The sequence below is a fragment of the Caenorhabditis remanei genome, chromosome X (assembly GCF_010183535.1).
Source record: "Caenorhabditis remanei strain PX506 chromosome X, whole genome shotgun sequence".
In the NCBI taxonomy this organism is placed as follows: Eukaryota; Metazoa; Nematoda; class Chromadorea; order Rhabditida; family Rhabditidae; genus Caenorhabditis; species Caenorhabditis remanei.
In genome coordinates, this window is record NC_071333.1 from 19,300,098 (window position 1) to 19,327,601 (window position 27,504).

The following is a 27,504-nucleotide window of genomic DNA, read 5'->3' on the forward strand; positions in this document are numbered from 1 at the left end:
TTACGTTTCGATGAAAAAAAATTACTGAAAGTTTGATCACTTACATTTTCCCATAGCTTTTCTGTGTGGTGTGGATTCCCAAGCTGATTCCTTCGTTTGCTTGACAATACGATTAACAAACGTACGAGTTTTCTGGTTTTTGTAAATCCAATGACAAAGGGAGGAACTCAACACTTGGGGGTTTCTCAAAGCAGTTTATTCTGAAGAAACGATATATCTTTTGGAGAAAGACCATGATCAGAAGAAAACGGAAGTGATCAGAAACTCTTATCTTAGAACTGTTTATTCGTTGTACTAACAATTGAAACGAGAAGCACCTTTTACGGGATTAGAAATAAGGGATATGTCAGATCAGAACATTGGTTAATTAAAAACATGAAATTATGGGTTCGGATCACTTCTTTCAAATCCCTGACGAATCAGGTGGAACAGTTCCATGAAGAAAACTGAAAATAAATCATAGGTATCTATAGTTTAAAAAGAAAACAAACATATCTCTGAACCATCGCTAAATCTTGTTGGCGCTTGAACCGTGAGCTTCTTATTCTTTTCAGCTCTTCTTAAACGTTTTCTGGACGCATTGGATGCCTGAAATACAATACATTATTAATAAGTTTTATTTTCCAGAGGGATGTGCTAAGGTCATCTTAAAAACTAATTGAAAAATCAGATTTTTAATTTTATTTGCGAAATTTTGAGAAACCCGTGTTCAATTTATTTTTTTTTGCATATTTTTCAAAAAGGATTTTTTTTATGGACACCTTGATTTTCTTTCTTAAATATATTTACACTCCAAATCTCACTAGACGGTGGTTTTAATAGATATTACACTATATCGGAAAATTCAGTACGTATTTTGAAATCACTTACAATTTGGCATTGCGCATTTACCGCGTTGAAAAGTTGAAGCGTGCTGAGAGCTCCGGAATCTTGATATCCAGTTCGTGGAGTGGTGCTTGAGGTTGTCACCTTGAAACCGTGAGGATTTGGCGCGATTTCGCGAGAGGTCTCTGAGTTGTTCAACTGTAATAAATTGAAAATTGAAAATTTGGCTAATTCAAGTATTTTGTAGGTCAGTATCTTCTAGAACCTAGCTAATTTCATTAGTTTTTCCGGTTTATTGAATACATTTTTTAGGTAGAGGGATGTGCTAAAATATGCATGCAACAAACTTATTAAAAATCAGAAATTGAATCTTATATAAAAAATTGAGAAAAATCTAAAACAATCTGTGTTGTTTACATTCTTAACTAACAGAAACTATAGCGATACACAAAACCTGGGTAGACAGGGGGTTTTAGTAGGACCTATACTATATGAAAAAAAATTCAGTACGCATTTTGAAGTCACGTACCATTTGGCATTGTGCATTTACCGCGTTGAAAAGTTCAAGCGTGGTGAGAGCTCCAGAATCTTGATATTCACTTCTTGGAGTTGTGCTGGTGGTTGTGTTGACCTTGAAACCAAAGGGAGACATTTTCGCAGAAGTCTCTGGTTTGCTTGTCTGTAATAAATTGAAAATTGAAAATTTGGCTAATTCAAGTATTTTGTAGGTCAGTATCTTCTAGAACCTAGCTAATTTCATTAGTTTTTCCGGTTTATTTAATAAATTTTTTACGTAAAGGGATGTGCTAAGATATTCATGCTACAAACTAATTAAAAATCAGAAATTGAATCTTATATGAGAAATTGAGAATAATCCATAACAATCTTTGTTGATTTAAATGTTTTTAAAAGCCTTTTCAAAGCTGGACATCTAAATTTACATTCTTTACTAACAGAAACTACAGTGATACACAAAACCTGGGTAGACAGAGGGTTTTAGTAGGTATTATACTATATCAAAAAATTCAGTACGCATTTTGAAGTCACGTACCATTTGGCATTGTGCATTTACCGCGTTGAAAAGTTCAAGCGTGGTTAGAGCTCCAGAGTCTTGATATTCACTTTCTGGAGTTGTGCTGGTGGTTGGGCTGACCTTGAAACCAAAGGGACTCATTTTCGCAGAAGTCTCTGGTTTGATTGTCTGTAATAAATTAAAAACTAAAAATTTCACTAATTCAAGTAATTTTGTAGGTCAGTATCTTCTAGAACGTCGCAAAATTTATTAGTTTTTCTGGTTTCTTGGATAGATTTTTCAGATAGATGGATGCGCTAAGGTCATCCTAAAAACTAATTGAAAAAACAGAAATTAAAATTTATTTATGAAATTTTTGGAAACCTGTTTTCAAATTGTTTGGAATTTCTAAATTTTTTTTATAAAGCTGAACACCTAGATTTTTTTTTAAAATAGTTTTACATTCTTAAATAGTTTTACTCTTAATAGACGGAGGTTTCAATAGATAGCATACTATATCGGAAAACTCAGTACGTATTTCGAAGTCATGTACCATTGGAAATTGTGCATTCACGGCCTTGAAAAGTTCAAGCGTCGTGAGAGCTCCAGAATCTTGATATTTAGTTCCTGGATTTGTGCTGGTCGTTGTGTTGACCTTGAAACCATGGGGAGATGGAGACATTTCTGCAGAAGTATCTGGTTCGTTTGTCTGTAATAAATTAAAAATTAAAAATTCGACTAATTCGAGTAATTTTGTAGGTCAGTATTGTTATGTCTTTTGGTGGCCAAGGGAGAAGAGACGTTGATAGAGAGAGCCTTTATTATAGAGAACTCAGAACTGAACTGGTGGACGTGGAAAACGTCCACTTAAATACAAACATGATAACGATCTAGCCGGGTTAGTGGAACGCCGGTTTTCACGCTATAAATAATACACGTTATAATAATGAATTATGCAACACCTCCCCTTTTTAGTTACGAGGTCGGTATGTTTTCTTAGACGGGTCCATGGTGAGACGGGCGGGTGGACGAGATGGACGATTGGAGCGGCGAGGCACGACGGCAGGAGACTGTATTGGAGTGGTGGCTGGTGTGGCACGAGGCGGTGACAGTTGTTGAGTGTGGACGTCCTGACTGAGTTTCGGCTCTTTGAAATTCTTTCCTTCGATAAGGTCCATCGGGATTGTCTTCGCTGCTGGTGGTGACTCTCGGCGACGGAGCTGGTTGGCATGACGTTTCCATGTGGTGTTGTCATTGACGCGGACCGAGTAGAGCGTCTTGCCCAGTCGACAGATGATGACACCTGAAGTCCAAGTAGTAGCACTCAGATTACGATAAGACTTCACATAAACCTTGTCATGTGGAGCAAATTCCTTTGTTCGCGAACCATGTTGCCGATTGAACTGGTCTTCCATTTTGTGGTTGTAGTCGGAAGACACCGGTGCAGACGAGGGTAGCAATTGGTTGAGGAAAGTCTTGATCCTACGACCAATGAAGTTTTCGGCTGGTGTGACATGGTTCGGAGAGGCATCACAAGGGGTGGAGCGGTAGTTCTGTAGGAATATGTTCAGAGCAGTATCGTCTGTTTCCTCCCCTTTCAACTTGCCTAATGCCCTTTTCAGGGTGTCCACAAATCTTTCTGCCTGCCCATTGGATTGAGGGTGGTAAGGTGGTGATCGGATGTGGTTGATCCCTTGTGATTTGCAGAACTCATTGAATGCACTGGAAGTGAATTGACTGCCATTGTCTGTGACCAAGGTATCCGGTATGCCGAATTGAGAGAAGACGTGCTGGAACAGCTTCAGAGTTGCAGATGTGGTGATTGAAGTAGTGGTTCGGATTTCGGGCCACTTTGAGAAAGCATCCACCATCACCAAGTAGTATTTTCCATGGATTGGACCGGCATAGTCGGCGTGGACTCTTTGCCAGGGAGCCGTTGGCATTGGCCACGAACAGAGAGTGGTTTTGACCGGGTCCTTGGCTACGGCGGCGCACTGATCACAGCTCTGCACCATCTTCTGAATGTCCGCATCCATTCCGCACCAGTAGACGAAACTGCGAGCCAGTTTCTTCATCCTCACGATACCAGGATGAGCACGGTGGAGCATTTTCAGAACTCGATTCCTGAGAGTGGGGGGTACAAGGATTCGCTCACCAAACATAATACAGCCTTGCACTATGTAGAGATCTTCACGTCGGTTGTAGTACTCCCATAATGGTGAATTCTTCGGAACGGACTTGGGCCATTGACCGGTTTGGATTGCTTTGTAGACCTCTTGTAGCGTGGTATCTTTCCTTGAGTAGGATCGGATGGTATGGGCATTGACGGGCAACTGTTTGCATCCTTGGGCAAAAGTGTCGGTGATGTCTAATTCAACCTGAGCAATGACGTGGTCCTCCGGCTCTTTGCTGTCCGCATTTTCAGCAATCAATCGGGATAGAGCATCAGCTTGTCCGAATGACATCGTGTTGACGTACTCAATTTTGAAGTGATAGTTTAGCAATATAACAGCCCACCTTTGCAATCTGTTAGCACTGTAAACCGGAACTCCTTTTTTATCACCAAAAATAGACAGGAGCGGCTTGTGATCAGTCTTCAAAATGAACGATCTCCCGTGGAGGTACTTGTGGAACTTCGTGACAGCTGTGACCAACGCAAAACCTTCCTTTTCAATCTGGGAGTAGTTCTGTTGAGCTTTGTTGAGTGATTTACTGATGTGGAATACGGCCTTCTCCGATCCATCTGGGTAACGATGAGAGAGCACGGCACCGATTCCATATTGAGAAGCATCAGCGGCAACGATTATCGGTTTGTTTGGATCATAGTGTGTCAGCAGCAGATCAGACTGGAGCACTTCCTTGATTTGGTCGAAGGCATTCTGGCAAGCACGAGACCATCGGAACGGAGTGTCCTTTTTTGTGAGTGCGTCGAGAGGTGGTCGCAACCGGAAAAGAGATTTAACGAACGCACCATAGAATTGAATTAGTCCTAAGAATGACTTCACCTGACTGACATCCTTCGGCACTGGCATGTTCTTGATAGCTGCTATCTTTTCCGGATCAGGTCTTCTGCCATTTTTGTCCACGATGAATCCCAAGAATCGGACTTCCTGCATGAGAAAATTGCACTTTTCCAGCTTCATTTTAAGTCCAAATGCATTGATTCGGCTCATCACTTTCATCAGTCGGTCATCGTGTTCGGATACTGTGCTTCCTGTTACGATCACATCGTCGAGGTACGAGGCGACGCCTTCTATTCCATTTATCAGTTGATCCATCAGTTGTTGGAATATGCCGGGAGCCGATTTGACACCAAATGGGAGACGATTAAACTGGTAGAGTCCTTTGTGAGTATTAATACACAGCAACTCTTTAGAATCGTCGCTGAGTTCCATCTGTAAGTATGCTTCGGCGAGATCAATCTGAGTAAAATACTTCCCACCATTTATGCTTGTGAATATGCTATCGGCAGTTGGTAAAGGGTGCCGATGCTGCTCAATCGAATCGTTGAGGCCAGTGGAGTAGTCAGCGCACATTCGGATGGATCCGTTCTTCTTCTTTACAGTCACAGTCGGAGCAGCCCATGAAGAATGATCAACTGGAGTCAGAACTCCTTGCAGTGTGAGGCGGTCCAGTTCCTCGGATACAGCTGATAGCGTTGCATATGGCACTGGTCGGCATTTTCGAAATACTGGTTTCGCGTCCGGCTTCAGCTTGATTTCAGCTTTCATTTTGGTGCACTTGCCCAGTCCTGGTTGAAAAACCTGTGGAAACGAGTTCTCCAGCGATATTTTTAGTTGCTCTCTGGCACCGTCCAGGAAGTCGCATGCTGAGCCGGTGAGAGAGCCAACCAAATTGATCTGTTCGGAGCCATTTAGCGTGTTCCATAGTTGTTGGTCTCGAGCCATCCAATCGATTCCAAGAAGTGTTTTTGTTTCAGCAACATGGGCCTTCAACACATGGGCGTCCTTTCCGATTGTCACGTTACACTCGAACCATCCTTTAACCAAAATGGGTTGGTTGTTCGCTGAACGCACGGTTATTGTGGGTTTATGGAGTTGTGGACGTCCCAGTTTGATCCAGTCAGACTCATGGAAGAGCGTCACGTCCGCACCCGTGTCGAATTGCATTTTGATCGGTTTGTCATTGACTACGACTGTCCGGTAGATTCGGTTGGATCCAGATGTAGTGGCTGCCTGGATGACGACGCTGTTGATGGTCGACTCGGCACCTTTCTTGTTCTGATCCCGTTGCTTGGTTCTGCAATCTGTTTCGAGATGGCCTGCTCTTTTACAATATCTACACTTAACTTTTCTGGGATTTTTACAATCCTTCAGCCAATGAGTTCCTCCACATCCGGGACATGGTTTTGACGGAGCTGTCTCTGATTTCGGATTGGGTTGGTGCTTCGTCTGTCTCTGATTCCGCTGTGAATGCTTTTGTACCAGATTGATCCCTGTGCTCGGCGCAGTGATCGACATTGAGTCAGCGCGGATATCCAACAATCTCTTGACTTCACCTTCAAGTTCCAACAGCGTAATATTGGGTTTCGATGCCATCGTTTGAAGCGCCTTGGTCCTCATGTCAGTCCACCTTTCATCACGAAGTCCAGAGATCCATACCATACAACAAACTTGATCATCCGTCATCTTCTTGAACTCCGCTGCCGTGAATTTCCGGAGGACAGTACCGGTGTACTCTTCGAGTTTGGTGCCATCGAACTCGAGACGAAGAAACTCCTGTCTCTTCTTGAAGATTGATGATGTGGACTTGAAGGTGTCCTTCAGCTTGTTGACGGTGTCACTGTAGTTGAAATCCATCGGGAGCTTGGGTAAAATACGGTTAGAATAATATGTGTAGTCACTGCCACTTATCTTTGATAAAACTATTCGAGTTTTCTCTTCGTCGCTCAGTTGATGTCCATCTTTATTTATGACGTCCTTGTAGCGAGAGTAAAACTGGTCGAATGTCTTCTCCATCTCCGGATCGTATTGAAACTGCGGGATCCTATTCGATATTTGATCGAATAGTCTTGGTGCCGTGGGTGTAGCCGGAGCAGTTTCATTAGTTTGTGCCTGCGCCTGGGTCGTTTGAAGTTGAACCAGTTGGGCCACTGCTTGTGTCAGGCTTGCTAGTTGTTCCTCGACAGTTGCCATTATCTGATCGCCAATTTGTTATGTCTTTTGGTGGCCAAGGGAGAAGAGACGTTGATAGAGAGAGCCTTTATTATAGAGAACTCAGAACTGAACTGGTGGACGTGGAAAACGTCCACTTAAATACAAACATGATAACGATCTAGCCGGGTTAGTGGAACGCCGGTTTTCACGCTATAAATAATACACGTTATAATAATGAATTATGCAACAAGTATCTTCTAGAACGTCGCAAAACTTATTAGTTTTTCTGGTTTCTTGGATAGATTTTTCAGATAGATGGATGTGCTAAGGTCATCCTAAAGACTAATTGAAAAATCAGAAATTAAACTTTATGTCAGAAGTTTAGAGAAACCAGAGTTTTGAATATTTTTGAAAAATTTTTAAATTTTCTTTCTTAAATAGTTTTACACTCAAAATCCCAATAGACGGAAATTTCAATAGATATAATAGTATATCGGAAAAATTCAGTACGTATATCGAAGTCACGTACCATTTGGAATTGTGCATCTAGTGCCTTTAGAAATTCGACTGTCATGAGAGCTCCAGAATCTTGATATTCAGTTCTTGGAATTGTGCTGGTGGAGAGATCTTTAGCATTGGTGAGATCAAATGGGCTGCTTGCAGTGGGATTCGATGAATTGAGCTCTTCCTGGATCTTCTGAAAAGTTCATGTAAAAATCTATTTTTGAAAACTGAAGGTTCAAATAATCCAGTAAATATACTCACCTCGAACACTGGATAATTCTTGATAAATTCCTGGATAATTTCATGGCTCATCCAGTCCTTCGTGTGCGGCATCAAACTTGAGGTGGAGGCGCTAGAGATGGTGACCACTGGTTTCTCCGCAGGAGCTTGAGACGAGGCTAAATACGCATCCAACAAATTCAACCAAAACGTCTCCGTCCAATTTTTCGGGAAGATGGACGATGAGCAGCCAGAACATTGGCTTCCCAGTTGTCCAATCTCCTTGGGATTCATTATTCTCGGATGCACTTTTTTGTTGAGTTCACTGTAAAACAAATCTGAAAGATAAGAAAACAGTAAAACCAACAATAATAAAAAGACGCCACGTCATGTTAAATACGCAAGGACTTCTTTTATTTCACTCTTGTTATTCCTTTCTTTGGTCGTTGTAGCCTCTCTAACCAAAACATTTCCACCATCAACGGGGAGACGCTCCTTTTCAATTTTTCACTCCACTCATAGAGAAGCTTGGTCTAAATTAAAACTAATCACTTTGACACTAGCTTATTAGCGGAGGTCGAAAGGAATTAGATGTTACTCCAGCCGAACCCCTCATACATGAAAAATACTTTACGAAGAAGCAGCGTCTACGTTTACTTTCAAAATTTTAATGTAGTACGTCGGGAAGGACATGTCGAAAATCATGAAACAAATGTTACTCTGGGAAAGACAAATCAAACAGCCTCTATCATACCAAAATGAAATAACACAAGTGAGAGACGAGGAGTGAAAGAGTGGGGGTCAGAGACACAGAAATGAAGCGCGACTTGCTAACATGCGCACTGGTCATCTACTCGTGTGACAATTCAAGAGGTCAGATAAAGAGAAACAAAGATGTTCTGACTTTTCTTGAACACTATTACAAACGTTTTGATGTCTCGACGCGTGAGAGGTTTAGATAAGAAAATATTTTTTTGTAAAACTGAATTTTCGGATAAAAAAAGGAAACTGGAGACACTACGATGCCGAGTCTTAAATTAAGAGGGATATTTTAGGAGCGTCGTTTTTTGAACATTTGAACTTGTGTTGCAACATTTTGAAAACGATTAGCCGGAAGGAAAACAAGAAATAAGAAACAAACTGTCACTGAAAAGTTGGAATTGAACGGTCTCTGCCACACCAAAGAGTCAACATTCAGAGAAGGGATAGTGGGAGGAAATGCATAACTGATGGATACGCAGAGATTTGGGTGTAGTGAGTAATAGTCTCATGTAATAGACAGAAGAAAAATGAGGGGCAGAGATTGGAGTGAGCAAAGCCGAACGAATTCGCAAATCTCGCAGACTTTCACGTGCACCATTCATTGACAAAAAGCGCGCAAGGTGGTAGAAAGCAGAAGAAACCAGTATCGAAGGACCACGGTCACACCAAAGAGCTACATCGAGAGAAAAAGAAAAAAGTGGTAGAAAAGAGGATCGATACGCAGATGGCTTACTGTTAGTGAAAATCTAATTCCGTTAAACAATTGATTTTGATGAGAAAAAAAGGATTGAAGTGGAAGCAGGATAATCTTAAGGCATCTCTGCTAGAAAAGCCAGGAATCAATCGTTCAAGTAAGACCCCTGAATTCGTTACGTAGCTGCAGGAAGAGAAGTCGAATGACCTCTACCATTCCAAACGAAAAGTGTCGAAATTGAGAGAGTGGGAATGGAGAGAAGCGCATATGTACAAGCGAACAGACTCAGTTCGTAACTTTCGCAGACCCTATATTTATAAATAAAAATCGCTCAAAGTGGTAGAAAGCAGAACAAATCAGTATCGAATTACCACTGCCACACCAAACAGCTACATTGAGAGAAAATGAAAAAAGTGGTAGAAAAGAGGATCGATACGCAGATGGCTTACTGTTAGTAAAAATTGAATTCAGTTAAAAATTGAATTCAGTTAAAAATTGATTTTTATGAGAAAAAAAGGATTGAAGTGGGAACGGGATAATCTTGAAACATCTCTGTTAGAAAAGCCAGAAATCAATCGTTTAGAAGCTGCAGAAAAAGAAGTCTAATGACCTCTACCATTCCAAACAAAAAGTGTCAAAATTGAGAGCGTGGAAATGGAGAGAAGCGCATATGTCTTGGATACGCAGAGATTCGGTGTGTAGTGAGTAATTGTTTCATGTAATAGATTCGTGTACAGAAGAATATGAGAAGCACAGTATGGAGTATGAAATACAAGCGAACAGACTCAGTTCGTAACTTTCGCAGACCCTATATTTATAAATAAAAATCGCTCAAAGTGGTAGAAAGCAGAACAAATCAGTATCGAATGACCACTGCCACACCAAACAGCTACATTGAGAGAAAAAGAAAAATGGAAGCAAAAGGATGTGTAGAGGATGGATACGCAGACAGCTTACTGTTAATGAGAATCAAATTCAGTTAAAACATTGAGTTTGGTGAGAAAGAAAAGATTGGAATAGAAACGGTACAATGTTATGACCCCTCTATTAGAAAAACAAAAATTGCCTGTTACACAGAAAAAAAATCAAAAAAGGCAGAGTCCAATTGATTGAGAAGACGGGAGTAGAGAAGTTACAGAGAAATAGGAAATTATAGTGGATACGCAGAAATCAATAGTTGAAGGAACAAGCCTCAATCCGTAACATTAAAATGTTGCGGGATGAGAAGTCGACTGACATCTACCATTCCTAACAAAAAGTGTCGAAATGGAGAGAGTGGGAATGGAAGGAAACGCATATGTATTGGATACGCAGAGATTTGAAGTGTGTTGAGTAATCGTTTTATGGGGAAAAGGGTGGGAGCTGAGAAATGTGATAAAGAGAGGAAACGCAGATAAACGGTTAGAAAAACTGTAGTATTTTGGAAAACAAAGAGATTTTAGGAAACACACAAAAACTTTTGTTTTAGGAGAGAGAAATAATTGAGACAATATAGTTAGCACAGAGACAATCTTGCAGAATTCAGAATTGAAACAATTGTTGATTCTCGAGAATTTCTGAAACAACCAGCTTAAAAACTTTTTCAAGAGTATGTAAAGGCACAACTCGTCCAACGTTAACTGTTGATACCCTCAAAAGAGAATCTGGTAGCTTGCTATTTAGAGGGGGCTCGATATTCAGTGAGAAGGAGTGTAGGCCTTCTGGTTTACACACTCAACTGTCTTGTCACACTGGACCGTCGTCTCCTAATACCATCTCGAACAGACCGATAGCCTCGAAGAAACTATTAATGTACGGCTCACAGATATCCAACTGGCGATGGTTGAGTTCTCAAATGACTGCCTCGCGTAAAGTAAAATAAGATTGTTCTTCAGATTAAAATCCACGCCTCTTTTTGAAGGAAATTGAACTTCTGGTTTGATAAGCAAATCAAAAATGGAAACAAATATCTGACGTAAATCCCTTTTGTATTTACAACATAATACGTGAGAAAAAAGAGAAAAGATGTGAATCTGCTACTAACGGATTAGAGCCACTGTCCTGGATAAAAAAACGGCACTATAAAAAACTTGAAATCTTTTTTCTCTTCATGCGAGTTAATATAAAACAAGGTTGGTTTTCCGTATTCAAAAAAATTGAGTTTTGAAGAGAAAAAAGAATAAAGGGACACTAATTAAAACAAGAAGAAACTGAAAAACATAAAAATTTGCTGGCTAACAATGATCATTATTTCAACTGTATTACAATATCAGGGTTTACAGATAAAAACGGAGAGAGCTAGCGCAACTCCACGATAAAAGAAAGGGCGTGGAATTTAATAGAAAAGCAACTCAAAATGACAACAAGCTTGCATTTAAAGACTGAGAAAAACAAATATGGTACGACTATGCTCTTACAGAAACAGCTAGGCGTGTAAAAAGAATCGGTTGGTTAAACAGGCAAAAGTGAAGGATCAAAGAAAAAACCACAAATACAACAAAGCGGATGTTTTGAGTATTGAATTATTTTTCTTGTTTCTCGATTACTTCTTATCTGAAGAATCATGTTGCTTTGGATCAAATGGTGCAGTGGAAACGGACAGTTCTTCGCCAGAAAGATAACTATCCATAACGTTCGGTTGTTCCGTTTGTCCTTCTCGAGCCAGGCGTCGTCTAGCAATAATCATCCTACGATCCAGCGACCTTGGAGCATTTGCGCTACCTGAAGTAAACATTCAATTGGGAACAAAGAAATTTCAGAATCGGAACTATATTTTTGTCAATGTTAAATCAGTTAATAGTTTTTATAAAGATAGATACAAATAGCCTCGTTGCAAATTTCAAAATACAATTTTTTGAATGAATTTTTACGAAAATGTTTTCAATGATTTCAAAAGGAAGATTTCAATGATTTCAAAAGCCTGGCAAATGCTCATTTTTACCGTGACCAATTTCTATGAAGTCAGTGGTGAGGTTTTTTTACCTGTTTGATGACAACACAACCGTAAATAAACTACTTAGTGAACAAAAATCACAAAACTAATTCAGGATTCACGTCGTTTTTTGAGTTTGGCTCAAATTAGTTATATCTTGCTCTTAATCTTTCCCGTAATTGGTCTTGAGGCATTATTTTGTGTTGTAAGACATTTTCTAAATGATGGAAGTCTATTAATGACAATTTCAATTCATTTTATTCATTTTAATTTTTTTTCCTAACAGTCTTGATTTTTTGACAGAATCAGCTCTAGTATTAGCGTCTTTCTCGTGTGCGGTGCCGAGAAACGCGTCAGTAACGTTGAAGGCGTATTAGTATACGGGTAGGGCGCGCATACAACGATGCTCCGCACGCGGGGGCGTACAACGATGCGCCGGAGTAACGAACGCGCACGCGGCCTCATTCGGCCATACTCTTCACTTCCTTCATTTTTTTCTTTCGTTGTTCTCCATCATTTATTAGTCCTCATTATTGCCTCGCATTTCTTTTTTGTTTTGAAGACGTGCACTATATTGTAGTCCACGCAAACGATGCTCCGAAATGACGAGCGCGCCCTGTTTAGCAACAATGCGTGTGTTCCCCTTAACATCCGACCTCTCTCACCGCCTTTGTCCATTAGCAAAGGTGAGGAGTGTGTCCTCCCAACCTGCCCTCATCCCCTACCTCTCATTTTCTCATTCTCTTTGTTTTCTGCAAAAATCGATAGTATATGCACTTTTTTCTACCCAAATTCGTATTTTCCGTTTGTAACATTTGCTCAAGGAATCCTGTAACACTCAATTTTCCATTTTCCAGGAAGATGAGCGCACCGATCCGTTCACCACACAGCTCTCCCTCAAGCTCGCCCAGAGATCTTCGTGCATTGGATTCGGATACAGACCCAATGGAATTTGGAGGTTAGTAATATTTCAGAGATGTCTAGCAGAGAAAGAAATTGATGAATATTTTCCGTCCAGTTCACAAAATAATTTCAATATTTCAGAATCAGACAATTCCATTCATCACAATGTCACTCCGGAACTCGGTCATAGAGAGAATTTGGTGACACCGGAACTACCAATTGGAGATGTTGCAGCCGCTCAAGTCACCCCATCCACGCGTCCAATGTTCTCGATGGCAGGCTATCACTCAGACTCGAATGATGGTGCCGGTCCATCTGGACTACCGTCCATCTACCTAAGACGTATTTCCAGCCGTAGAGGACGAGGTAAGTGTTGTAATACCCATTGTGAATTCGATATTCCGCCGGAGTGAGATTTTTAACATTTCTCATATCACTGGCGTCACAATGAATTTACTTTCAAAGTTAAATTATTTCTTCTTTTTCAGGCCGCTTCCGGGTTGTGCGCCAACCATCATCTTCATCTGATTCTGCATCAACCGGAAACGTCGAGTCGTCGCCGAAAAGTGATGAGAAATCAAGCAAGCTTTCGGCAAGAACGTCACTCCCACTTGATCTCGAAATGGACATTGACAATTTGGAGTCGATGACTGTGTCGACGTCTCGTCCTCCAGTCACTAGAAAAAGACCGAGCGACGCCGGAGGAATATTCGATCTGAAAGTTAAGCATTCGAAAAATGATGGAGAATCGTCAGTTCCCAGTCATCATGCATCATTGAGCATTGCTGGCGTTGAGATTACAGGCCAATCAGGACAAGCTCCATCCGCAAGTGGAGAACCATCAGTTAGTGCCACAGGTAAGTTGTTTCCAACCAATCAAATTTTAGTGAGATACTTGGCTATTTACAATATAGCTCATCTGGTTGTTCGCTAATGAAACTGTTTCAAAGTGTTGTGGCACTTTGATATCTGCAAAAAGTTGAGGGAGACACCATTTCTTTTTGTGAATTCGATCAACTCAATCAATTTCTTATTTCAGAAGCCGGACGTTCGCAAATCACAAGCTCCGGAAGAATCTTTGCACGTCGTCGTGCCATCGTTCGTCGCCGTGAGGCTTCACAAGAAGATTCGAATGACATGGAGACAGATACCGCGGACAAAGGACCGTCCGATTCTCATTGTGACGATCATGGAGATAAATTGTCGAACAAGTAGTTTCATTCATCTAGCAGAATCCATACTTTTTCCTCGTCCCACTGAATATTATTATCTCTTCTAGCTCTTACTCAAGCTCTAATAGCTGTTTTTTCACTTGTTCCTTTTTCTGTATCTGTTACTGTTTTTGAAGCCATTGCGCTATAAGCCAGGCGTACTGTAGAAAATTCTACATTTGTTAATAGGAATAGTTTCCTCACTTTTGTTTTCATTCGCTTCAATTGTTGCCTCCTTAAGGTTAAGTTGCTAGTCTAGTTCGGGAAATGATCCGATAGTTTTTTGTTCTTGTTACAACTGTTGTTTTTGACCCAATGTGTTAGATTCAGTTGCTAGCTCAGTTTGGGAAATTGTCCCGAATTCTCAGAGATTTCTCTTTTATTGTTTTTGACCCCATTTATTCTGCCTCCGTTTTTATTACTTTAGGAGCCCTTCCCACATACCCACGCATTCTTTTGAAATAAATTAATAGGGAAGTATACAAAGTGCAAGTAGTTACATCAATATCTGTGAGTCGTACAAATACAGAGCTATCTATTTGTTGAAACAACTGGTTTTGCTTCCAAGATACTGTCGACCTGTTGGGGATGCTATTAGGAGACGAGAGTCTTGTGCGACTAGGTCAGTAGATGGAGTGAGATTGTAAACCAGAAGACTTACTCGCCTTCTTTCACTAAATAGAAAGTGACCCAGATCGGAGTCCCGTTTGTGTGTTCCAATAGGTAATTTTGTGTGATACTCTGCGGATTACATAACCTCCAAATAAAGAAAAAGAACATTTATTGTAAATCAGAATTTAAAAAAAGATTGAGCAGAAATTATTTTTATTATTTGTTTAAAATAATGAGATTGGTTGGGCAATTCTTGATTTGCCAAATTTTGCGGCAAAATGGGCACATCACAATACGATCGTTGTATTCATTCAAATTCTTCAGACACTTTGCACAAACTGTGTGTCCACAACCTGAAAACTTTTCATTAAAATGTACCTATATATTTTTGACCAGTATTTCATGACCGTAAAGACACTCACCTAGAGCTTTTGGCAGGTTCTCATCCTCATTGAACTCGTCAGTGCAGATTTCACAGGATGGAGCGTCTCCCTTTTCTTGTACAACTCCAGAAAGCACTTCTGCTTTCAACTTTACAAACTTCTCACGAAGCTGCCTGGTTTCTTCCCGTTTTTCTCCAAGAAGCACATGAAAATCATCAGATTCAGAAGATGATCCAGCACTCCTTTTTCGACGGTGAAAATCCTTTTGGAATTGTACCATGTCGCGGTCGAGTGCTTTCAATCGAGTTTCGTGTTCTTTGATGTGCTCTTCGTTGAAATCGATTGCTTCCTGCTTTACGAGTTTCAATGTATCGCGTTCCTTTTCCAAAGGCGTCAAGGACAAAAATTTCTGTTGAGTTTCATTTCTTGTTTTTTCTATTTTCTCTTTCAAAGCAACAACGGTGGCTTCAAGGCGACGGGTGGTCATTCTGAAAATTTTGATGCTCTTGAATTTTCATGCAATAAACAAACGAGAATGAGAAAAAAGGAAGAGAAAAAATATCAGAATGAGCGATGGTCGCAAAACAACGTATATCCAAGAGAAGAAGTGTTCAGAGAGGAAATAATGACTGTCTGCATAGGATTCCAAAATCAATAGAACGTTTGGGTCTTGCAACGAAACGCAACAAAGCTAGTGAAGGGGCAGAGATTCCCGCGAGGCAAGCAATATCTATGAACATCATAAATCAGTGGTCTCACAACGAAACGCAGCAAAACGCTGCGCGCGCATCTGTCCAGCGGGAGAACTGTTTCTATGTAGACCATAACTCAATATAGAAGAGGCAGGGTCACTGCGCACCATTTCCTGTTCATCCACCCCAACTATTCATCATTAATTTTCTTTTTTTCTGCGAGTTTTTGTTCTGATAGTTTTTTTTTCATTTAGATAAACCTAACCTATTCTTGAAATTAGATTGTTTACATCCCATTTTTTTAGAATCAACTAGCAATCAATTCGTCGCATTATGGTTCGAAACAATGGAAGAGTCAAAACAAAACGGGCTCTCACAGAGAATAAAAATTCTCAAAAGGAAAAGACGACCTCTCAGCCAGTGCCAAAGAAAAGAAAAACGGAGCAACCTCAGGAACTCAACAAGCAGGACGAGATCAGAATTCTGAGGGAAGAGTTAGAAAAGGCAGAAAAAGAATCCCGTGAAGCTGTACAGTTCATCGCTGAAGAAACAAGAAGATTGAAGCGAGAAAATGTTCAACTTGAAGATGAGATAAGGGATTATGGCGTGGAACTCCGGTTCATTAAAATTAAAACTGACAGGGAGTTAGTTTGGAAAACCCAAGAAAAAGAGGTGCTTGTTAAGAGCTTGGAAAAAGGTGATGAAGCAGATAGAGCAGATAACGATGTATTTGCCAGAGAAGAAAACATTTCACAGACTTATATCGAGGCGATCAATAATCTCAAGGAACAAATCAAGAATTCGAACATGACAGCAGCCAGAGCAATGGCTTCAAGGAAAGCTTGCGAGATGTGTCAAATAGAATTCAATGAGAACTTTAACGAGAGTGTTCCAAAAATTTTGCGTGAGTTTGTTTCATATCGTTTTGAACTCAAGACATTTCCTTATTTACAGCTTGCGGACATACATCATGTTTGGGATGTATCAAGAAACTTCTCACCGACGGACACGTTCGATGCCCTTCTGATCGTTGGTTCACCAAACTCAACGGATCTCCAGAATCTCTTCCAACAAATTTTGCTGCTCTCTGATCAAGGATTTTGTATTGTTATTACAAACGTTGTTGGATTCTCAGTCAATTTGAGTCTTAAATAAATACGCGTTCACATTCATGAGGAAAATACAGATGTTTATTGGCTTTTTTGATACTGTTGACCAGTTAGGGGTGCTATTAGGAGACAAGGGTGTAGTGCGAATAAAACATAGAAAATAGTGTATGTGTAGATCAAAAGAGAGCACATACAAGTTTTCCCAATAAACAGCTGAATCGGAGCCTCGTTTGTGTGGTTAACAGTTGTGCGAGTTGTGCTTTATTACTGTGGTTGTACATATATAGGGGTTTCCCAAATGCATTGTACACACTCTCACAAGCAGTTAGATGACTTCAGTAAAGATAGTAACAAGTGACTGAATAAACCATGAAGCAGAACAACTCCTACTGTTGCATATAATAAGAGGTGAATCAAACGGATACTTCAACTTGGCTAGTTGTGCATAATTTATCAAATCAGGATCAGAACGATGGTGAAGATGCAAACGGAATTATATCTGACCATGAAGGGATCGCGAAATAGCTATTGTCAGTTCGCTCGCTTTTCATATCGCAATTGTGGGTAAATGCCAACCCAACCATCTCCATTTGGATATCTGTGAGCCGTATAAATACAGACCTAATGATTTATTGAAACGATTATATTAGTTTCTTTGAGGCTGGCGACTTGTTAGGGATGCAGGGACAAGAGTCTAGTGCGACTAGCACAGAGGTTGGGCTTTACTCTTCTCCAAACTATACAAACACACAAGGCAGATGGTGTGCCCGCAACCTGAAAAGTTCTTATTGGAAAACCGCACACAATTCTTCCCAAAAAACAACTAACAATTCAGATCAGACGATCAAATGTAGGAATAACTAAAAGGTAGCGTTTTGGAGGTTGTCGATCAGTTGGGGATGTTATTAGGAGATAAGGGTCTAGTGCGATTAGGAGAGCGGATGGAGTGAGTGTGTAAACCAGAAGACCTACACTCGCCTTCTCTCACTAAATAGCAAAAAACTCAGATCGGAGCCTCGTTTGTGTGTAGTAACTAAACGGTAACGTTTGGCGAGTTGAAGTCTGGTGCTCTAGGACGCTGAATTGTCCTGTATTCATCGTATGACAATTTAAAAAAGTTAACATTTATTCCCAATAAGATATGAAGTAATAAAGACATTGAACACAAAATACATTATTTTTTTAATATGAAGAGGTTAGGAGGGCAGGTCATAAAACAACATCTCTTGCGGCAAAAGGGACAGTTTACAGAATTGTTATACTTGTCCAAATTTTTCAGGCACTTAGAGCAGATTGTGTGTCCGCAACCTGAAAAATGTTCATTAGAAGATAGAGACCTATATATTTTTTGACGACTATTTCGTGACCATGACGACACTCACCAAGAACTTTCGGCATATTCTCATCTTCATTATACTCGTCAGTGCAGACTTCGCAAGACGGAGCGTCTTCATTCACTTGTACAATTCCAGAAAGCACTTCTGCTTTCAATTTTAGAGACTTTTCACGAAGCTGCCTGGTTTCTTCTCTTTTTGTTTCGAGAAGAGCATGGAAGTCTTCTGTTTCAGAAGTTGCTCCAGCACTTCTTTTCCGACGGTGAAAATCCTGCCGGAATTGTACCATATCGCGGTCCATTGATTTCAAGTGGTTGGCGTGAGCTTTGAGATTCTCCTCGTTGAAATCGTTAGCCTTCTGTTTTTCGAATTTCAATCTTTTGTGTTCGTCTTCTAAAGGCTTCAGAAACAAAAGTTTCTCTTTAGTTGCATTTTTTGTCTTCTCTATTTTTTCATTCAAAGCAACAATGGTTGATTCAATACGACGAGTGGACATTCTGAAAATTATGATGCTCTTGGCAATAAACAAACGGGAAAGAAAAAAAGGGAGAGAGAGAGAGATTTCAAAATGAGCGATGGTCGCAAAACGACGTATATTCAAGAGAATAAGTCTTTAGAAATCAAATAATGATCGTCTGCTTAGGGTTCCAAAATCAATAGAAGAGTTTGGGTCTCGCAACGAAACGCAGCAAAGCTAGTGTAGCGCGCAGATTTTTCCCGCGAGGCAAGCAATATCTATGAAGATCGTAAATCAATGGTCTCGCAACGAAACGCAGCAAAGTGCAGCGCGCTCATCTGTCAAAACGGGAGAGCAGTATTCCTGGAGACCATAACATAATGTAGAACAGGGTCACTGTGCATCACGTTTTCTTATCTTCCTCCTCCCCAACGATACATTGATTTTCTTCTCGCCACATACTTGTCGTTCTGATTGTGTTTCTTTCATTTATAATAGATATTTAGATATATGGAGACTACAACTCAATGGTCCTGCAACAAAACGCAGCAAAACGTAGCGCGCGCATCTGTCCAACGAGTGAAACAATATTTATGACGACCATAACTCAATGTGAAAGAGACGCATCATTCCTTATTATTCATTTACCTCAAATATTCATTGATTTTCTTCTTGCCTGCTAGTTTTTCTTCTGACATGTTTTCTTTCATTGAGTCATACCTTACATATTATTGATAGTACATTATTTTCCATCCCACTTTTTTTTTACAGAATCAACTAACAATCAATTCGTGGCATTATGATCCGAAACAATGGAAGAGTCAAAACAAGACGGGCGGAAACTGAGAATGAAAATTTTCCAAATGAAAATTCTCAATCAGTGCCAAAGAAAAGAAAAATTCAGGCTTCTCAGCCCGTGGCGAAGAAGAGAAAAACGGAGCAACCTCAAAAAACCGACAGGAAGGACGAAATCAGAATTCTGAGGGAGGAGTTAGAGAAGGCAGAAAAAAAATACCGTGAAGCTGGAAAGTTTATTATTGAAGAAACAGGAAGATTGAAGAGAGATAACGTTCAACTCGAGGAGGAGGCTAAGCACCATGGCGAACAATTTCGGTACATTAAATATAAAATTGACAGAGAGCTAGTTTGGAAAAAGCAAGAAAAAGAGGCTCTTGCTAGGACCTTGGACAAAGGTCAAGAAGCAGATAAAGCAGATGACGATGTATTTGCCAAAGAAGAAAGAATGGCACAGTCTTATCTCGAGACGATCAATAATCTTAAAGAGAAAATCAAAAATTCGGACATGACAGCAGCCAGGGCGATGGCTTCAAGGAAAGCTTGCGAGATGTGTCAAATAGAATTCAATGAGAACTTTAACGAGAGTGTTCCAAAAATTTTGCGTGAGTTCATTTGATTTAATTTCTAACTGAAACGTTTCCGTTAGAAGCTACCTCTCACATTTCTTTATTTTCAGCTTGCGGACATACAGTATGTTTGGGCTGTATCAAGGAACTTTACACCGATGGACACGTTCGATGCCCTTCCGATCGTTGGTACACAAAACTCGACGAATCCCCAGAATCTCTTCCAACTAATTTTGCTGCTCTCTGATCAAGGAGTTAATATTGTTTTTCAATCATTCTTTTATTCTTTTTTAAAGATTTCATATTTGTTCTTCAAAGATTTTTGTGTTATTTGTCTTTTCCAGTCTTAAATAAATACGTGTTAAAGAATGCTTGACATTTGTATATTAACTTCCTTGAGACTGTTGACCAGTTTGGGATGCTGTTTGTAGACTAGGGTCTAGTGCGAATAGGACAGCGAGCACGGTGTATGTGTAGATCAGAAGAGGTCACAGTGGAATCTTCGCCAGCGATTCAAATCGGAGTCTCGTTTGTGTGTACTAACTTACGTTTGCGAGTTGTCCCGAATTACATGAAATACATGTCAAATGACAGAGCAGTGAGACAAATGGATGGTGAAAAAATGAAGCATTATAACTCATACTGTAACATATAATAAGAGGTCAGTCGAACAGATATCGTCAGTTCACTCGCTTTTGGTATTGCAATTGCGGGCAGGGTTGGGAAATTCCGGGCCGGGCCAGGCCGGGCCGGTCCGACAGAAAAATTTTCCTCGGCCCTGCTCCTGTAGAAATTTGAAATTTTTTTTGATTTTTTTTGCAAAAAAGTGGATTTTTCGACTGTGCTTTAAAACATCGGTAAAAGACTTAGCGTACGAGAAAATTTGAAAACTTTGATTTTTTTAAATGAAAATTTTGCAGAAATTTGTGAAAAAATGGTGCACATTTTTTGAATCGGGGCCGACCGGGCCGGAAGAATTTTTTGTCAGCCCGGCCCATCCCGGCCCGGCCCGGAATTTCCCACCTGAAAACCCAACCATCTCCAATTGGATATCTGAGGGTTGTACAAATACAGAGCTATCGATTCATTGAAACAACATCATTAGTTTCATTGAGAATATCGTCGGGAATGCTATTAGGAGATCTAATGCGACCAGGACAGAAAGAAGAGTGTATGTGTAGATCAGAAGTGGGCACAGACAAATGTTCTTGATAAATAAAGGGCGACACTAGATAGCAAGCAATCAGAACCTCTTTTGAGTGTACCAACTGTATTCTATTGGGAGACGAGATTCTAGAGCGACTAGGTCCGACTAGGTCAGCCCCCTTCTCTCACCTAATAGCAAATGACGCCGATCGGAGTCCAGCTTGTGTGTACCAATAGGTAATTGTGTGCGATACTCTGAGGATTGCATAAAGGCCAAAACAAAAAACTTAACATTTATTTTTGAACAGATTTGAAACAATAAAAAGAACGAAAGTATAAAGAACGTTTTCAACATAAAATCACTTGTTCAACGAAAAAAGGTTTGTTGGACAATTTCTGGTAGAACACTCATGACGACAGAAGGGGCAATTCACAAGATGACCATTACTCTTCTCCAAACTATCCAAACACACAAGACAGATGGTGTGCCCGCAACCTGAAAAATTTATACTGGAAAACCAGTATTTGTTTCGACCACTGCTTCGTGACTGTGACCAAACTTCCCAAGAACCTTTGGAAGTTTCTTATTGTCGTTGTAGTCTTCAAGGCAGATTCCGCACGACCTAACATCTCTATTTGCCAGCGCAAACCCAGTTGCCTCTTCCTTCATCTTCAGAAATTCCTCTCGTCGCTCCCTGATAACCTTTCTTTTCGCCTCAAGCCGAGCGTGAAACTCTTCATTCTCAGAAACAGAACCATTTCGCCGTTTTTCTTGAAGTTGCTTTTGGTACTTTTTCTTATTTTTTTAAATTAAATTTATTTTGACTAAAAGGAAACCATATAGATTCAAAAGACTAGAAACGATCCCTCACGAGACAGTTTCGAGTAGAAAATAGGGATGACATGATACATAGGAAACGGGGAATGAGAATAAATATAAAAAGGAGGGTAGACAGACAAGTTGGCAAGGGGGAAGAGATAACCGTAAGAAGGCAAATTAAATGAGAAAAGAATAATATGTATTTAACAAAATGACCAGATGAGATAATTAATTAAAACCGGGTAATGGCAGAGTCAAGAAGATGTTCAAATTGGGAGGGGGAGAGGAAACTACTAACATTGGCAACGATGGCATTCCAAATGGGGAGAATAAAAGAGAAAAAGTTATCGGACAGGGGGGAGAGATTAATGAGGGTCATGGGTCTTCGAGGAGAACTTGACAGTCTGATAAAGAAATTGAGGTTTGGGTAATGAGATGCGCCAGCAATAAATTTGTAAATAAGGAGTAATTGAGCTTTCAGTCTACGGTGTCTTATAGAGTGGATTGAGAGGAGTTCAAGACGATGTGAATAGGACGAAAAAGGGATATTACATCGTTGGAGAGTTTTCCTAGAGTAAATTCGTAAAGTGGATTCCAGCAGTCTAGAGAGAGGTGAGGAGGGGGCGAGACAGAAGATAACAGAAGCGTATTCAAGAATTGGAAGAACATACGTTTTGAAAAGAAAAGAGTAAAAGGCAGGATTGTTAGATTTGAAAGATCATTCCTCTCAATCGAGTCGCATGGTGCTTCAAGATCCTCTTTTTATCTTTGATTGCTTTGGTAACTCGAAGCTTGGCATCATCGTGCTCCTTTTTTAAAGTCTCAAGGAAAGATTTTCTCAGTTCGATCGCTTTTTTGGTTTTTTCAATCTTATTCTTCAAAGCAGCGATCGCTGCCTCGGTTCTCGCAGTAGACATTATCGAAACTTTGTTTTCTTGAAACGTTACATACAGTTTTGTTATAAGACATAGAGAAAAAAAGAGTACGAAATAAGAAAGTGTGGGTGTTGCAAGACTAGGTGTATTGATAAACAACGCGTACATATCTGTATCGGGTATGCATTGGTAAAAAAAAAAGACGGTTTGCTTAGGGTTCCAAATCAATAGAACGTTTGGGTCTCGCAGCGAAACGCAGCGTAAAGTAGCGCACGCATTTGTCCAAACGGAGGTTGTATCTATGGAGACCATAACTCATCGTAGAACAGAGTTACTGCGAACCACTTCTTATAATCCTCTGCACGATTGATTTTCTATTGGTTTTCCTCTCGCCATCTACTTTTCGTTCAGATAGTTTTTCTTTCATATTGATATTTCTAACACATTATTTTACATTACATTATTTTCCATTCCTCTTTCTTACAGGCTCTGCCAGCAAGTATGGTCCGCAACAGGGCAAATGTTGCTGTAAAACGACAAGGAGTCAATTCTACGTCCCAGTCAGTGCCCAAGATAAATAAGGTTCGGCAATCTCAACTACCACCGAAAACGGATGAAGTCGAGAATCTGAAAAAAGAACTGAAAAAACTTGAAGAAGATCGTTGTAAAATGGGGCAACATCTTGCAAAAGAAGACCGACGATTGAAGAGAGAAACATTCCGCTATGAAAGAGATGCTGACCATCACGAAGAGCAACTACAGATCACCTATTTTCCATTTTTCCCTACTACCCTATATACTCATGCATAATATAATTGTTCTAACTGTCCATCTGCGTTTCCACTTTTTATCACATTTTTCAGCTCCCACCATTTTTTCACATAAATCGATTACTCAACACACACCAAATCTCTGCGCATACACTGCATAGACGCTTGCTTCCATTTCCTCTCTCTCTCAATGTCGACACTTTTCGTTTGGAATGGTAAAGGTCATTCGAGTTCTCTTCTTGCCATTCTCAAATGTTACGGACTGAGACTTGTTCCTTGAATTATTAATTCATGCGTGGTTACTATCATTTCATAGATCTCTGCTACTTCTCTTTTCTCACTCTTTCGATAAAATCGACTACGCTTTTTTAACAGGCAGCTTTTGCTTTTCTGACAGAGGCTATAAGATTCTGAATTCCCTTTCCATGTGTTTACTTCTCCATTCTCACTTTTTGGTATCAGACTCTGCTCTTTTAGATTTAGATTTAGATTTAGAGACCATACGATTCTTCTCTATATTGTCCCCTTTCCATTTCAATCCTTTATTTCTCTCCAAAATCAATTTTTTAACAGAATTTCATTTCTAAGCTATCTGCTTATTTATCCTCTATCACATCTCTTTGCTACCACTTTTTCCTTTTTTCTCAATGTAGCTGTTTGGTGTAGCTATTCGGCACTGATTTTTCTGCTTTCTAGCACCTTTCGCGCTCTTTGTTTATGAATGCAGGGTCAGCAATAGTTACAAACTTGTTCTGTTCGCTGATCTTTCAAACTCTAAACTGTGCTTCTCATCTTTTTTGTTCTCGAATTTATCACATTAAACTATTACACACTACACCCCAAATCTCTGCGTATCTATCAGATAAGCGTTTCCTCTCACCTCCTTTCTCTGAATCATGACTCTTTCGATTTGGTGTGGTAGAGGTCATTCAACTCCATTTTCTAAATGACGACAGTTCTCAAAATGCTGCATTCAAAAGCTCTTTTTAAAATATCATTCTTAATTTCAGACTCTGCATCGTAGTTTCTCTTTATCGGACCTTTTAAATTGTTACACGAGTAGTAGATCATCTGTGTCTGTTAGCGAGACAAGCTCTATCTCTGCGTATTTATTACTGTCCCCACTCTGCCACTCCTCGTCTCTCAATGGTGTTGTTTTTCTTTGGTATGATAGAGGTCGTTCAATTTCTGTTCTACGAAGTAACATCTGTTCATGATTTTATTATAATATGTCGTTTCCGAAATACATCATAAAGATTTGAAAGTAAACTTAGACGCCGGTTTGATTTGTTCGGAGTAAAATATGATTCCTTTTTATCTCCTTCAATGTTGTCTTACAAGTAAAAAGCGACTGCGCTTATAAGCTAGTCACGGTGCAAATAGTTTATTCTAATCAATGTTCAGTGCTGTCAGCAAAAAACATTATTATTATAGTGATATGCGTAGAGTTCAAAATTTGAAAGAAACGTCTCCTTATGGATGGTGACAATGTTATGGTTGGAGAGGCTACGCGAGAAGGGATTAGAGAAAAAATGATCAGAGAAAGGAATAATATGTTTAAACAGAAAAAAAGCTTGCGTACTTTCACTCTTTTGCTGGTATTTTCTGATTTCTCAATATATTCTTGTGAATTTCATTGTAGTTAGAGTCCATATGTTATCAATCGGTTTTTTGTAACTGTTTTTGTTTTTTTCCTCATCGAAATGATCAATTTCTCATAATGTCTTTTTATCTTTAACATTTGTTTTACAATGAACTCAACAGAAAATTGGATCCGAGAAAGATGAATCCCAGAGAGAATGGAACACTGGAAAGCCAAAATTTTGGCAGTTCATTGTCCATCTATCCAAATTGGACGGAGATGTATTGGGTGGATATGCTTGCCGCGTGTTCAGCCTCGTCTCAAGCTGTCACCACGTTTCCGAGAGGGGCTGTTGCAGAGCCGGAAAAGAAATCACCACTTGCGGAGAAACCAGTGGACACCATCTCCAGCGCTCCCACCTCAAGTTTGTCACCGCACATGGAGGACTGGATGAGTCATCCAATCATCCAAGAATTCATCAAGAACTATCCACTCTTTGAGGTGAGTATTTTTACTAGAGTGATTAGACCTTCACATTAGTTTTCAATAACCGATTTTCACATGCACATTCCAGAAGCTTGAGGCAGCGCTCAATACATCTTCTTCTTCTTCAAACAGCTCACTTGATGTCTCTACTGCTCATAATCTGAGTTTCAACATGACGCCACAACCAAATCCGCTTCAATTCGAAAAGGTACGTTTTCCTAAAGCCTAAAAATTTATCCAATAATGGAAAAACAAATGAGTTTTGCCTGGTTGTAGAAGATTCTGACCTGCACAATGACTTGAATTAGTCAAATTTTTAATTTTTAATACATTACAGACAATCAAACCAGAGATCTCTGCTGAAAGATCACCAATTCCTCACGGTTTCAAGGTTAACCCAACTTCCAGCACAACCCCGGGAACTGAATACCAAGATTCCGGATCTCTGAGCACAATGGAGCTCTTTAAGGCGATAAATGCACAACGTCAAATGGTACGTGACTTCGAAATGAGCACTAACTTTTTTGATATAGTATTCTTCCTATTAAAACCCAAGTTCACACAGATTTTGAGTGTCAATATAAATCTAGGCTTTCAACTTTAGAAAAATGCCTTTAAAAAATATTTAGAACAATTTGAACATAGTTTTTGATGAAGTGTGCTCAATTTCTCAAACAAAATTTAAATTCGATTTTATTATTAGTTTGTAGCATGAACCTTTTCGCAAATCCTGATTTCCGGAGAAAAACTGTAAAAATTATCAATTATCTTCCTAATGCATTTTAATAACCTAATGGCGTTTAATTGCAGGCGTTCAATTTGCCCATTTTCGTTCCAAACTTCGCCATGTATTCGTACCCATCGGCTCCACTTTCTACGTCTTCAATCTCTGTTATGAAAAAAGAAAAAAAGAAGAAATGGGACAAAAACTCGGAAGAGTACAAGGAACACAGAAGCGAACTTTTGAGGAGAAATCGTCAAAAAAGAGCAGAAAAAGAGAAGAAGCTGACGGTTCAGGAGATAGTGGAGAAAACCAAAGGGACAGCAAAATCAGACGAAGGTTTATTTTTTCGAATACTATAGATTGCTATAATTCATTTTCAGAAATCTTCATGGAATTCTGTTCCCGGTTCTTCCCCCTAAAGCCAGAGGAATCTGCTCCTTGTAGTGATACCAAATCTTCTGGAATTTGAAAGCAAACTTGAAAAGCAGGACCCTCTATCATAATTACATTATTTTTTTCGATTGTCCTCATCTACGAATCACACTTTATGTATTTCTTCACATATCTCTTATTTCTATCTCACTGTGCTTCTTCTATTCCGCTGTGCCTTAATTGCTTTATGCTCTGATCTTTTGAATTACTTATTCTCCCAATAGTTTAATCATTCCAAGAGCCCTACAACCACTTTTAAATTCCAATTTCACAAGATGCGCCTCGTTTCAATTCTCAGTACAAGAAGTCCTAAGAAAAGAGTTCCCAATTACTCCAGTCCTATTTTCATCATGGTCTTTTCTGAAGATATTTTATTTCTCCAGAATAAAATTTTTTTTGAAAAATTCCCGAATTTCAAGTCCCTACCTTTGTCATTAGACAATGAAAGATAAGAAAATGTATTCATATCTTTATTTTATTGCGAATAAACCTGAAAGCTAAGTAGGACAGGTTTACTACACGGTACAGTCAAACCCAAGAGATGTCTCAGAGGGGCGGCA

At 39.7% G+C, this 27,504-nt stretch overlaps 11 protein-coding genes across 11 annotated transcripts; 5 read left to right on the forward strand and 6 right to left on the reverse strand.

The window, feature by feature from the left end:
• Window positions 1-381: 381 nt before the first annotated feature.
• GCK72_025894 (uncharacterized protein) lies at window positions 382-2,519 on the reverse strand (the record flags this gene model as incomplete). Its single annotated transcript, XM_053736539.1, has 6 exons — window positions 382-446; window positions 492-588; window positions 871-1,023; window positions 1,355-1,504; window positions 1,877-2,026; window positions 2,391-2,519. 6 exons carry the CDS (start codon window positions 2,517-2,519, stop codon window positions 382-384), a joined length of 744 nt encoding a protein of 247 aa, XP_053580105.1.
• Window positions 2,520-7,387: 4,868 nt separating this feature from the next.
• On the reverse strand, window positions 7,388-7,971 carry GCK72_025895 (uncharacterized protein; the record flags this gene model as incomplete). The annotated part of the gene is made up of 2 exons (XM_053736540.1): window positions 7,388-7,651; window positions 7,720-7,971. The coding sequence occupies 2 exons, from the start codon at window positions 7,969-7,971 to the stop codon at window positions 7,388-7,390; spliced, it is 516 nt and encodes a 171-aa protein (XP_053580106.1).
• Window positions 7,972-11,654: 3,683 nt separating this feature from the next.
• On the reverse strand, window positions 11,655-14,172 carry GCK72_025896 (uncharacterized protein; the record flags this gene model as incomplete). Its single annotated transcript, XM_053736541.1, has 3 exons — window positions 11,655-11,833; window positions 13,460-13,662; window positions 14,009-14,172. 3 exons carry the CDS (start codon window positions 14,170-14,172, stop codon window positions 11,655-11,657), a joined length of 546 nt encoding a protein of 181 aa, XP_053580107.1.
• On the forward strand, window positions 12,906-14,162 carry GCK72_025897 (uncharacterized protein; the record flags this gene model as incomplete). The annotated part of the gene is made up of 4 exons (XM_003105585.2): window positions 12,906-13,002; window positions 13,089-13,313; window positions 13,436-13,804; window positions 13,987-14,162. 4 exons carry the CDS (start codon window positions 12,906-12,908, stop codon window positions 14,160-14,162), a joined length of 867 nt encoding a protein of 288 aa, XP_003105633.2.
• Window positions 14,173-14,986: 814 nt separating the features above from the next.
• On the reverse strand, window positions 14,987-15,640 carry GCK72_025898 (uncharacterized protein; the record flags this gene model as incomplete). The annotated part of the gene is made up of 2 exons (XM_003105439.2): window positions 14,987-15,123; window positions 15,193-15,640. The coding sequence occupies 2 exons, from the start codon at window positions 15,638-15,640 to the stop codon at window positions 14,987-14,989; spliced, it is 585 nt and encodes a 194-aa protein (XP_003105487.2).
• A 538-nt stretch (window positions 15,641-16,178) lies between these two features.
• GCK72_025899 (uncharacterized protein) lies at window positions 16,179-16,936 on the forward strand (the record flags this gene model as incomplete). Its single annotated transcript, XM_003105502.2, has 2 exons — window positions 16,179-16,749; window positions 16,800-16,936. 2 exons carry the CDS (start codon window positions 16,179-16,181, stop codon window positions 16,934-16,936), a joined length of 708 nt encoding a protein of 235 aa, XP_003105550.2.
• Window positions 16,937-18,229: 1,293 nt separating this feature from the next.
• Window positions 18,230-18,784, reverse strand: GCK72_025900 (uncharacterized protein; the record flags this gene model as incomplete). The annotated part of the gene is made up of 1 exon (XM_053736542.1): window positions 18,230-18,784. One exon carries the CDS (start codon window positions 18,782-18,784, stop codon window positions 18,230-18,232), a length of 555 nt encoding a protein of 184 aa, XP_053580108.1.
• A 760-nt stretch (window positions 18,785-19,544) lies between these two features.
• GCK72_025901 (uncharacterized protein) lies at window positions 19,545-20,356 on the forward strand (the record flags this gene model as incomplete). The annotated part of the gene is made up of 2 exons (XM_003090613.2): window positions 19,545-20,145; window positions 20,220-20,356. 2 exons carry the CDS (start codon window positions 19,545-19,547, stop codon window positions 20,354-20,356), a joined length of 738 nt encoding a protein of 245 aa, XP_003090661.2.
• A 2,423-nt stretch (window positions 20,357-22,779) lies between these two features.
• On the reverse strand, window positions 22,780-22,992 carry GCK72_025902 (uncharacterized protein; the record flags this gene model as incomplete). The annotated part of the gene is made up of 1 exon (XM_053736543.1): window positions 22,780-22,992. The coding sequence occupies one exon, from the start codon at window positions 22,990-22,992 to the stop codon at window positions 22,780-22,782; it is 213 nt and encodes a 70-aa protein (XP_053580109.1).
• A 459-nt stretch (window positions 22,993-23,451) lies between these two features.
• Window positions 23,452-23,760, forward strand: GCK72_025903 (uncharacterized protein; the record flags this gene model as incomplete). The annotated part of the gene is made up of 1 exon (XM_053736544.1): window positions 23,452-23,760. One exon carries the CDS (start codon window positions 23,452-23,454, stop codon window positions 23,758-23,760), a length of 309 nt encoding a protein of 102 aa, XP_053580110.1.
• A 1,821-nt stretch (window positions 23,761-25,581) lies between these two features.
• Window positions 25,582-26,981, forward strand: GCK72_025904 (uncharacterized protein; the record flags this gene model as incomplete). Its single annotated transcript, XM_053736545.1, has 5 exons — window positions 25,582-25,803; window positions 25,877-25,996; window positions 26,126-26,281; window positions 26,599-26,848; window positions 26,893-26,981. 5 exons carry the CDS (start codon window positions 25,582-25,584, stop codon window positions 26,979-26,981), a joined length of 837 nt encoding a protein of 278 aa, XP_053580111.1.
• Window positions 26,982-27,504: the final 523 nt, after the last annotated feature.